This window comes from Sarcophilus harrisii, chromosome 2 (genome assembly GCF_902635505.1).
Source record: "Sarcophilus harrisii chromosome 2, mSarHar1.11, whole genome shotgun sequence".
NCBI lineage: Eukaryota > Metazoa > Chordata > Mammalia > Dasyuromorphia > Dasyuridae > Sarcophilus > Sarcophilus harrisii.
The window spans coordinates 284111095-284123991 of record NC_045427.1 but is presented as its reverse complement, the minus strand read 5'-3'; the positions used below and the strand labels follow the sequence as shown (position 1 = coordinate 284123991).

Here is a 12897-nt window from a genome sequence, read left to right as displayed (position 1 = left end):
TGATGCTTCTTATTCTTTGAAATCTTACGTGAAGAACCTGACTTATTTAAATTTTAACTCGAGTGGAAAGAAAACTTTCTAATTTTTAAAATACTTCACTTTAAAGTTGTGAAGATATATTTTAAAATTTAATCTTCAATAACCACAAATACTTTCCTTTAGCTCACTGAAATTGATGACAGCAGGGAAGAAAATAGCCATCATTAAGATGATTTGAAAAATAGATTATCAAGATCTTATAGTCTATAGTCAAACAACAAATAGTTTGGTTATAGAATTATTCAAATTGAGCAAAGTAACAATAAGCCTCAATTAATGAAATACTATAGAAACTTTCAAAGAGCAAAAGGAGAATAAAAAGTTCTTCCAGTGGGTACCATCAACCACATCCTTGTTATGATTATGAATTCTGGATAGTGTCCCACATAGAAGCAGACTAAAAACATTTTATAATACAATACAACTAACAGGGCTTAGAGCTCCTTACCCAAGGATATTAAGGATATTCTGATACATACACAATATGTATCAGAAATGGGTCTTGAACCCAGGTGCTCCAGACTCCAAAGTCAACCCTCATGGTATGCTTTCTCTCCATTCAGTTAAAGAAAAGGGCCAATACAAAAAAAAAAAAAAAAAAAAAAATCAGATCTTACAGGAAGTTCCCTGGACAAAGAATATTAGCAACAAAATACTTTGAAAAGTAGATGCCTATGTCTCTTGAGATTACAGTAGTATTTTCTATTAAATGCAAAGTTAGTCCATCAATCTTTGTCGATGTGAACCTGGAGCTCAAATATGTACTATTTCCAAGTAAAGTAGTCTTAAATCCATTTAGGGAAAAATGGCTAATAAATCTCTTGATGCATTGGACAAATTAGATACTGATTAGATGCTGATGGACAAAACTAGTAAATGCAAAGGGATTATTCAATAACTTTCTCCAGATCACTCTCAAATCAAGACCCCCATTGAACAGAAAGCTCCTTAAGGACAGAGACAATCTTTAGCCTCCTCTCGTATTCCCTGATGTTTAACACAGTGCCTGATGGAATTCCAGCATTTAGCATATAGTGTCCTGTACAAAGTAGGGGCGCAGTAATAAAAGTCTACTAATGTATGAGAAACAAGCAAAAAAGAGTTCCTAGCATCCGTTTCCTAAACTTGAGCTCCTTCCACATGTGGCACCCACACGCGGACGCGCACGCACTACTCTCACACACCTGTAGGCCACAAGAGCAAGTCTGCTAGCCGCCTCTAACACATCAGGAAGCAAAAACACGCGTTAAGTAAAAGAATGGGCCGGTCCTTGAGAGGGAGGGAAAAGGAAACATTTCTTTCAGGGAGGAGGGAGGTCACGAAGGAAAGGCATTCGGCTCAGTCCGCTCACTCTTAACTAGATGTTGTTTCCTAATAAACACTTTCCTGCTCCCAAGTTCTCCCCAGGGTTGTTTCGGGGATCAAAGAAGAGACCAGTAAAGCGTCTGGCACTCCGTGGGAGCTTGTCTCCTAACTTCCTTCCCTCCGGGGAGCTGCTTCCCCAAGGAGCCTGAGAGTACTCCTGGGAGGGGGAAGGGGGCTAGCGCTCCTCCCGCCCCCCCCCACCATGCCTACATGAACTTGCCTCCGTTCGGAGGAGGCCGGAGAGGGGCCCCCCCAGCGCCGCCGCCCAGCCCCGCGCCGCCGCCCGCCCAGCTCGCACTCACCGTCGCTCTCCGCCCTGACAAGCAGGGACATGCCCTTCAGCCTCTCCACGTAGCCCGAGGTCACATGCCCGGTGCCCCGGTCGTCCCACTGCCGGTCCTCGTTGAGCGTGTAGACCTTCACCCGTCTCCGGGTGTCAGTCATCCTGCCGCCCCCCCCCGCAGCCACCGCCCGGGGAGGGGGTGAGGGGTGGGGGTGGAGGAGACGCCCCGCGGGCCCCGGGAGGGGGAGGGGAGGCGGGAGGCCCGGACCGACGGGGCCCTCTCCACTCAGCGCCGCGCACCGCGGCCTCCCTGCAGGGGGCCTTCACTCCCACGCGCGGCGGCCTCCTCCCTCATGTCACGGCCCGGGAAGCCGGGCTGGGGGGGAACACCAAGGAGGCCGGGGTCTGAATCGGCCGCCCCCCGGTAAGCGTTGCCCCGGTGCTCCTGCGCGGATCTATTGTCCAGGCCCAGTTGCCCACCACGGGAAAAGGAGGAATGGCTTCCACGGGGCGCCGGGCGCGGGTCACTGCCCTGCTCCCGCCTCCGCCATGCCCTTCCTTCGCCAAGCCGCTTCCAGCCGCCGCCTCAGGCCGCCGCCATGTTCTCCTTCCTCATACCCGGGCCCCGTCGCCGCGGCCGCCCCCGGCGGCTCCGCTGCTCCCCTGCGCTCTCCGGGTCTCGAGCGTGTCCGCCCCCGGCCTGTGCCCCTGCGCCCTCCGCTTCTCCAGAGTCGGCGAGGGCCCCCCCGGTCGTACCTGGGGCGCCCTTCCCAACGCCAGGTCCCCTCTCGGCTGCCGCCGCCGCTTCTTCCTCCTCTCTCACGGAGCCAAAGCAGCCGCCATCTTGGTTCATCCCTCAATAGAGGCGCGCGGGGTCTTCTAGCCCACAGCTACAGGGGCCGCGCCGAAGCCACGCCATTTAAAGGTACAGGCACAGCGGCTGCCGGCTCTGACCGGGTAGGGAAGATTTAGAAGGAGGGAGGGGAAAGAGGGGGAGGGGGGAAAAGGAGGGGGGGAGGGCGGGACTGAAATTTCCTAGGCTAGACCGGAAGTGAGTGCGGCGGCTCTGGGGATGCAAAAGAGAGCTCGTCGCCCTAGTGACGGTTCAGGACTTCCTAGAGATTCCTTGCGCACGCGGGCACGCCAAGTGTAGGGACCGGCTGCGCTGAGCCGTCTCCCGTCGCTCCGTGCGTTCGTCATCAGCCTGGGAGAGAATTTCAAACTCCGTGCAGAGCCCGCCCAAGCTTCTGCCCGGCCGTGGCTCGGCCCGAAGCTAGACCCGAAGCTCCGCCCCGGTGCGTTCGCGGGCTGGAGCTAGGGCGGGTTCCTGGAGCCTGAAGGAAAGACCACCCTCCTCCCCCTTTTCGCAAACAAAATCCTGACTTCCCCTAGCTGCTGCTTTATTTTCCTCCAACTCTGAAGCCTCGGTGCAGGAAGCACGATTCTCAGTGCTCCGGCTCCGGCGGCTTGTGAAACCCTTTTCCTTCTGTACAGTTGGAGGAGCGGGTGACCCAGGAAATAAAATCTGGTCCCCGACGCTCACGGTCTCGGTCTGTTTCTAGCTTTAACTAACTCGCGCTTATCTCTTATCTCTTTGTCTCTGTCTCTCCCTTCCCACCCACCCCCGCCCTCCCTTCAACCCTTTCTCAGTAAACTAAAACAAATAGTAAAAGCGGAGTTCTGGTTTCTGTCTTGTGAGGGGCGCTGAGATGAAGAGCAGAGGAAATGAATTACTAAGTAGCCCTCAAATGAGGTCTCTTCTCGAATCTCTTCAGTCTCACTTTGTATCTTTTCCAGCGCACTTGCCACATTTTAATTTTTGTGCCTGTCTGAAGGACTGTCGTATGGTGAAATAAAGTCCAGGTTGAGAGCCCAGACATCCGGACAAGGATTTAGTTCGAACTTTGCCATGTAATCCATTTAGAACGGTCATTTCGCCTTGTTGGGCTTCAGTGCCCTTATTTGTAAAAGGGTGTTGGACTAGATTATTTCTGGGGAAGAGATTAACTTTTTTTTCTTTCGACATAAACCCTTTTGGGCTCTCTGGTAAAGCCTGTGGACTTCTCCTTGGAATGTTTTAAATAAAATATATAGTCATTTTAGATGTCATTAAAACATTGGATTTTTTTTTAAGTTCGTAGAATTTAGTTATGTACTCTTGCCTAAGATCCTTTTCAGCCCTGAATACCCAACACACACACACACACACACCTGTTAGATTTTAAAATTCTTCCCAGGAATTTATGGGGTTATGTCTTAACCTTCTTTGTACTTCCCTCCCCAGCACCTAACACACAATACTCCCCCCCCCCCCAAGTAAGTGATAATGAATGCTTCCTGAAACAAATTCAAGTGTGCTCGAAGAGGGAAGAGCACCAAGGTAAACCCCAAACTGGGTACTCAGTTTCAATGTTTGGGGTTTACACTGTGGTCCTCTTCCCCCTTCAAGGATACTTTAATACCTTTACAGATATAATCTCTATTTTTATCAAATTTACCCATTTACTGTTCCCCAAGCTCTATGTTTTACTTCCCGTTTCAGTGCCTTTGTATAGATTGCCCCACATACTTGAAATGCCCTTCATCTTTGCCTTTGACTCAGGATCTTTTAGCCCTAAATGATCAATTCAGGTGCCACTCCCTACTGGAAACTTGTCCTGATTGTGCTTTGTCAGGGATCCCTCCCTCCTCAAATTATATTTTACTTGCTTCCAATGTAAATGTTGCATCCCCCGATAGACTATAAGCTTCTTTTCATTTTGACTTTGTAGTTCCACCATCTAGTTCAGTACTTAGTGGAACATCCGTTCCACTGCATTTCAAATCTACACTTAAAAAGAACTGCACTATGTAAGTTCACTATATTTAAGTATGTAGGCTCACATATAGCATGGATACATATTTTTTTTGTCTGGCCCATTTTTTCAAAGGCTATGCACTAAGTACTAGTACTTAATAAATACTTATTGGTTTTAAAGAATGAGAAAACTTGAGTATTAGGTGAAATCAGGATCACATTAGTGTAGTTTTGTGTTGCCGAGATCCAGGATCATGAGAGAATTCTGGCAACCTTGCTAGGCTGATAGAGAATTCTTGGAATGTACTGTTCCTAGGCATTGGGGCTAGCTGTTTGTTTGGGATTTCTGGTGACCTTGAAAAAGGCACTTCTTCCCAAATTTTGGGACACCAAATAGAAAGGGCATAGAAGAAAGAGTGGTGTCTATATAGCAGGCTGATGACATCAAGAAAAAGGAAGATGGCTTATGGCAGGAGTAAATTGGAACTAAGGTCATTTGTGGCTGAGAATGAATCCCAAACAGTAGATCCTTTCTTCCTTCCCCTTTCCTTAAAAACAAAACAATAACAACAACGACCCAGAATACAATGCTGGGAAAACTACCCTATGTCTAAATCTTAAGTCTTCCCTTAGAGACCTGTCTTCCTTAGACTAATTGAGAATAAGGTAGAGGAGGGACAAAAATGATAACCTCTGAATTCCATTGTAGTTGTCTATATTTTGTTTAAATTCTTATCTTCATTTCTAAGTTAATTAATATTACTATTATGTTACACTAACAATGCTTTTTTTTCTGAGATTGTATGAATTCATGTTTTGGGATTGGGCAGGGAAAACTTGCCTAGAAGTAGAGATTTACTTGGTTTTTACTCGGGGTAGGCACCTAGTCAATTTAAGAAGAATTTCTCCAATATTTGGCCATTTTTGAGGATATTCCAGAACATGTTCACTAGTCTGCCTTTGAATCTGGAAAGAAAGAGACTTAAATTTTGCTTTAAGGTTTGCAAAGGGCTTTACAAGGATCTCTTTATAGTCTCAGAACAACCCTGGGAGATAGATAGATAGATACTATTACCTCTTTTTTACAAATGAGGAAATTGGAGCAAACAGCATTTAAATGACTTGCCAAGGATCATATAACTAGCAAGTGTCCAAGGCCCACTACTGCATCTAGTATGCCTTAATAAAATAATCCAGTTGTGGAGATGGCTAGGAATTGGTATAGATATGCCTATCTAGCTGACACAATCTGCATTTCACATCTATACCTAAAAAGAACTATTAGAATATTACTATGAGATCTATATATGGATGTAGATGAGGTTATTTAAATATATAGATTCACAATATTTAAGTGTATAGGCTCACAGATAGCATGGATAAATATGATCTGAGGTTTTGGGGTAGATGGAGGGCTATGCACTAATTGCCTAGCTTGGGGGAGGCAGAGGCAGGAAAGTCCAACATAGCTAAGACTTGATGAGAGTTCCCCTAGCAAGGAGGTTATAGGCCAAGAATATCGTCTACTACAATTTGAATATCTATAATCTAGGGATATAATTCAAAGGGATTTAGTGAGAATGAAAATTCCTTTCCTGATCACTCTTAAAGGGGAAAGATAACCTTTAACTCCCATCTACCAACTTGACTTCTTACCAAATGCTGATAATGGAAAAGATCATCATGAATAGATAGTAAATAAACCTCTTTATCAAAGAAAGTAGGAAACAAATCAGAGAAATTAAACAGATTAGAATATAAACAAGAATACATAATAGTAAATGATCTCTTCAGCTGGGAGTAAGAGAAGATCTCAACTCAAACCAGGATAGAAGGAATGTTCTCACCAAGGGATGTCCACTCTCTAGGATTGCAAACATGGAAGTCAAGGGACATAATGGGGGCCAGTTTCCCCACATGTCTGCAGCTCTGGGGGCTTCCATTAGCCATTCAAATGTTCATGCTTTGCCTCCCTAAACAGGTCTTGAGGTCCTCTCATGGAAGTGTGTCCAACAAACTGAAGTAAATCCCTTCTCCTTTCAGAGTGTCATGGCTCATTGTTCTCTAAGCCAATCAGGAGTTACCTCTTTTAATGGAATCAACATATGTCACAGGCCTCAGGAAAACTATCTACCTTTCCCAGGAGAGAATGTATGTTAGATTCATAAGAAACAAAGTTATTTCAAACCTACATCTTCTGCTCCTGAATCTATTAATACCACACAACTTCTCTTGGTTCCCTTTATATCCATTGTTTAAGATTGTAGTTATTGCTTAGAAGTTTATGATTTCTATTGACACATTTCCTGGGAAATGTGAAAATCACAGAAAATGGCACTTCCATGATCTGCTAAAATATTGACTTACTAGTTATATAATACTGGGAACTCATTATATTATGATAAACTGGCCCTTTTAGTCATGTCAGTGAATATTCATCATTCAGTTCCATCAAGGAATGACTAAAAAGCAAGGACCACCTTGGCACTCCCCTGTTGTACTATTATCCTGTCTTTTCATTTAATTCCATTTTGCTTGTTATTCTATGAACTTACAGCCAAAGGAACTCTTGGAACCTGTTTCCTTCCCCATTCTACATATAATACAGCAGTCTGGGATCACTTAGTGTAGGAACAAACAGTCCTATGTGCTTCAAAACCTTTGGGGCATTACTGTATTACAGTAAAGTACAGAGAGATGGGAGGCATGATAGTATACCTGTACAAGCAGTGGGTTTGGACCTAGAGGACCTAAGCATGAATCCAAGTTTCCCTGCCTACTTCTTTTATGATCACAGATAAATTATTTTATTTATGTTAAATGTAAAATAGAAGAGTTATACAAACGTCCCATTGCGGGGTGGGGGAAAACTCTTACATTTCTAAATCATTTGCTAGGCACTTTTCTCACAACAATACATAATATATGGTCTCCATTTTACAAATGAAAAATTGAAGCTCAGAGACATAAAGTAGTCTAAGCCCATAGATAATGTTTGGAGTAAGGGAAGAAGGGATGAAGGGTGCTGAGGACTGGTGGAAAGATTTATCTGAGCAGTTTTGAGCTTGTGGCTTGTGACTAAAGTCAGTCAGGTTTCTGCTCTTAAATTTGGCATCAGTTTGGCATAACGGCTGGGAAGTGGGGGGGGTCACTATAAACCCTGTGCCAAAAGCCCAGATTAGAAACAAACCTGGTCAAAACTTTTGGTGTGAAGTCAGTATTGGGATTGAGTTTGTGAGTAGCCTCTGAATTTCCGGGGCTAGATAAGGAAACCCATTCTTAAAACTGAAGAGGAGAAAACAATAGAAACAGCAGCAACAGCAATAGAAGAGGAAGAGAAAGAAGCAGGAGGAAGAAAGTAGGAGAAGGAGGAAGAAAAAAGGGAAAAGGAAAGAAGAAGAGGAGGGAAAAAGAAAGAAAGAGGGAGGAGAAAGAAGAGAGAGAGGAAATGATATTAATGGGATTAAGGATAATATACTCAAGTTTTCCTAGGCAAAAGAGAAGAGCCACTTAATCAGAGACAGACATTAAGGAGATGGTGGTATATCTTCCTGTGAGAGCATTCCCCTAAGATTTCCTTCCATATACTCTTGTATGCATCTGTTTGTTTACATTTTATCTTTTCCATTAGAATGTGACCTCTATGGAGACAGAGACTTGTTTTTACTTTTCTTTGTGTCTCTAACACTTAGCTAGTGCCAGGCATTAGCAAGTGCTTACAGATGCTTGCTGATAGACTGATTAAATAATGTAATTTGTACAAATCATTTTATAATTATATTATAACAGACCTTTTAAAAACACCTACTGTGTGATTTGATTCATATTTCTTTGATGGATAAAACATTTTTTAAACACTTAGTATGTGCCACGTAGTGAGCTCTTAAGCTCTGGTGATACAAAAGATTACTCTCTCTGCTTCTGTTGTTTTCTGTATCTCTGTCTCTCTCAAGAAGATTACATTCTAACAGGGTAAGAAAAAACAGAAAAAAAAAAAGCTGGAAAATTGAGAGTGGGTAGAAGAATGCCCGAAGAGAGGTCAGACTGTTGTTGAACAGGTAGAATAGTCCAAAGAGTCAGTTGAATTGGGAATAAGTGAACATGGCTGGCGCCCCTAATGAAATGTCAATCTTGACATAGGATTTTGTAGTATAAGTGAAAGACAATATTCAGTGGTTAGAGAAAAAAAAAATTGTCATTGAGATATTTTTTGAGCTTTTATTGTGTTTTCAACAGGGGAGCCCTGCAGTCTATATAATATTATGAAATAAATCAGATTTCTATGATGAAATGGCCCTACCCATTGGTAGAGGAAAGGGGAAAATGTGAATATGGTCCAATTTTGATGTGCCTGTATTTGTAATTACAGATAGGGAGTTTTCTGCTTTGCCCAAGTGGGTGGGGCATAAGAAAGGCCATTGACTTGAACCTGAGATAGGGAAGTAACTAGATCCCTAGTTGAGAACAAAGTAAAGGTGTCTACCCTTTCTCAGACATGCCTGTCACTTTATAGTGGAGAACAAGGCACAGGATCATAAGAGAGAAGTGTTTTAAAGTAAGGAAAAGGTGACTAGAAAGTAAGTAAATACAGACTTGGGGAAAAATTGACTAGCCCATTTTCTTTTCTAATCACACACCTCCAGAATGATTTTTCTAAAACATGCTAATTCTTTTATGTAAACCATTGGTACAAATAAACCAGCCTATTTGCATCTACTATACCTTTCTCCATGGATCTCTCATAGTTTTAATTCTCTTTGGATCACTCACAAATTTTAATTCTTTGGAGACTGGGTTATTATGTTATTTGTTTTACAGCCATAGAACATCACTAGATGTTCTATACGAAACAGAAGAATATTGGTGTTAAAGAATACATCTAGATTCTGAATAATGGATTTCTTCAAGTGGTTACATTATTCAAATTTGCACTATATATTTTCACTGAGGTGATAACAATTATCATATTATATGAAATTATAACTTTTAATAGTGTGAATCTGAATATATGCAACCACTTTAGGAAGATTTCTTTTTGGTACTAATTAGGACCTAGCTATAAGTTTTTGTTTCAGGAAAGTTTGGGATTATTGGAAATACCAAACAATTTGCCAACATAATCTATCTCTTGCACTTCCTTTTATTTTATTCTGGGCCCTGCTCATTGTTCATTTGCAGCGTCTGTCTAATATATATGTATGACTGTAATACATATATGTATATGCAAACATAGTACATGATGACTAGATAAATTGTATATAAATACTAGCTTAACAAGCTCTTATTCTAGTCATGACAAAATATATTCTTTATCCACTTGATTTTTCTCACATAAACTATTAAGCCAAATTCTTTTGAGCAGTTGTGAATCTAATTTAGGAAAATACATTATCCTGGGATTTTTGAAAGTAATATGATGACATCTGCGTATAGAAACATCTTATTATTGATGAAGAACTTTACTGAACATGTTTCATAACAATTGTGTACATTGTGAGTGGGCATACATCTTCTTGTTTTTTTACCTATTTTGACAATGATCATCAGATTATCATGAAAATTTTATTTCTACTGTTTTATATTTAGGAATGGAGTACCATGTATGTACTCCATGTTCTCACCATGCTTACTGTCTCTTGGAAGTAAATGAATTAGCTTTGCCTAATGGGGGAAATTCTCTGGATTACATACTCCAGAATGTTGTATGTATAGTGATATCATCTAGTATAGACATTGATTAGATAGAATTATTTCTTCTTTTTAAAATTCATTTTTATCATATTTTCAGCCTTAAATTCTCTCCTCTTCTGTTTCCCTTACTTATTATGAAAGCAAAAAAAATAAAATTTATTACAAATATATATCAACATATAAAACAAATGTCTACATTAGCCATGTTCTAAGAAAAGAAAAAAGAAAATATGCATCAATCTACACTCTGCATCTCTCAACTGAATTGTTGGAGATATACAGCATATTTTATCATGAATCCTTTGGAATTGTGGTTGGTCATTTGTTGAATGAATTTCTAAGTCTTTCAGAGATTATTATCTTTACAATATTGCTGTAATTGTATAAATTGTTCTCCTGGCTGTTTACATCTCTTTGTATCAAGCCTTCCCAAGTTTTCTGAAACCATCCCTTTCCTCATTTCTAATAGCATAATATATCCTATAATATTCATGACCTATAACTTGTTTATTCATTTTCCAGTTGATAGGTGACCCCTTAATTTCCAATTCTTTGCTATCACAAAAAGAGCTGATATAAATATTTTTGAAAATATGGGTCTTAGGAGATCATTATATACTTCAACAACAATACTATATGATGACCAGTTCTGATGGACCAGGCCATCCTCAGCAATGAGATCAACCAAATCAGTTCCAATGGAGCAGTAATGAACTGAACCAGCTACGCCCAGAGAAAGAACTCTGGGAGATGACTAAAAACCATTACATTGAATTCCCAATCCCTATATTTATGCACACCTGCATTTTTGATTTCCTTCACAAGCTAATTGTACAATATTTCAGAGTCTGATTCTTTTTGTACAGCAAAATAACGTTTTGGTCATGTATAAAAAAAAAAAAATATGGGTCTTTTCCCCCTTTATTCTCTGGAGTATGGTCCTGGTAGTAGTATTGCTTGATCAAGGGGCATGCATGATTTAATCACTTTTTGTGTATACTTCCAAATTGTTCTTTAAAATTGTTGGACTAATTTAGAACTCCGTCAATAGGATATTAGTGTACTTATTTTCCTATATCCCCTTTAGCACTTAGCATTTTATTTTTCTGTCATTTTAGCCAATCTAAGGGGTATGAGGTAGTAAATTATTTTAATTTTCATTTCTCTAATTGTTACTGAGTTAGAGCATTTTTTCATGTGACAATCATTTTAATTTTTTTTCTCAGGAACTGCTTCTTACATCCTTTGACCAATTATCATTTGGGGAATGGCTCATATTCTTATACATTTGGTTTGTTTGCCTACATATTTGAAAAATGAAACTTTTTCATTTTATATAATCAAAAATATCCATTTAATTTCCTATAACTCTCTCTTATGTCTGGTCATGAACTCTTGCCCTTTTTATAGATCTGACAGGTAAGTTTTTCTATGTTCTAATTTGCTTATGCCTTTTATGTCTAAATTGTTTATCCATTTTGAATTTATTGTGATGAGATGGTGTTGATCTATGCTTAATTTCTGTCAAATTACTTTCCATTTTTTCTAGAAGTTTTTGTCAAATGGTAAAGCCTCCATAATTGGTATCTTTGAGTTTATCAAATACTATATTACTGTGATCCTTTGCTTCTGTATGTTATGTGTCTGATCTGTTTCACTGATCAACCCCTATTTCTTTTTTTTTTTAATTTTTTTTATTTATTTTTTTTATTAATTTTTTTAATAGCCTTTTATTTACAGGATATATGCATGGGTAACTTCACAGCATTAACAATTGCCAAACCTCTTGTTCCAATTTTTCACCTCTTACCCCCCCACCCCCTCCCCCAGATGGCAGGATGACCAGTAGATGTTAAATATATTAAAATATAAATTAGATAACACAATAAGTATACATGACCAAACCGTTATTTTGCTGTACAAAAAGAATCAGACTCTGAAATATTGTACAATTAGCTTGTGAAGGAAATCAAAAATGCAGGTGTGCATAAATATAGGGATTGGGAATTCAATGTAATGGTTTTTAGTCATCTCCCAGAGTTCTTTTTCTGGGCATAGCTGGTTCAGTTCATTACTGCTCCTTTGGAAATGATTTGGTTGTGATCAACCCCTATTTCTTACTCAATATTACATTATTTTGATGATTTGTAGTATAGTTTGAAATCTGGTACTGTTAGTTCCCTTTCCTTCTGTTTTTTTTTTTAAATTGCTTCTCTTAATATTCTTGACCTTTTGATCCTCCAGATGAAATTTATTATTTTTTCTAATTCTATTAAAAAATTCTTTGATAGTTTTATTCCCATGAAACTTAATAAGTAAATTAATTTAGGCAGTAATAACATTTCTATTATATTTAGTAATACTAAATTATAATTTTATTATATTATTATATATTCATCATATGCTTATGATTAATTAATATTTCCCCAATTAGTTAGATATCTCTTTATTTATATAAAGAGTATTATGTAATTGTTTTCCTAAAGTTCCTTTGTGTGTCTTGACAGGTATAGTCCTAAGTATTTACATTGTCTATTTTACACTGGTTATTATTTTAAGTGGAATTTCTCTTTCTATCTCTTCCTGCTAGGTTTTGTTGGTAATATACAGCAATACTGATGATTTATGTGAGTTTATTTTATATTCTACAACTTTCCTGAAGTTGTTAACTGTTTCAATTACTTTTTAAATTGACTTTCTAGGGTTTTCTAAGTAAATCATC

At 39.7% G+C, this 12897-nt stretch overlaps 1 protein-coding gene across 4 annotated transcripts in view; it reads right to left on the bottom strand.

Annotated features, from left to right (window-relative positions):
* The window catches only part of PPP4R3A (protein phosphatase 4 regulatory subunit 3A), a 62127-nt gene extending 55624 nt beyond the window's left edge, over nt 1-6503 (bottom strand). For 2 of the 4 annotated variants that reach the window (XM_031952342.1, XM_031952345.1), the window contains exon 1: nt 1707-2531. In XM_031952342.1, coding sequence (XP_031808202.1) covers nt 1707-1848 — 142 coding nt within the window. In that variant the 5' untranslated portion in view covers nt 1849-2531. Of the gene's footprint in view, nt 1-1706; nt 2647-6331 lie in introns of those variants that run through there. The other 2 variants (XM_031952343.1, XM_031952346.1) reach the window with 2 other exon arrangements.
* Nucleotides 6504-12897: the final 6394 nt, after the last annotated feature.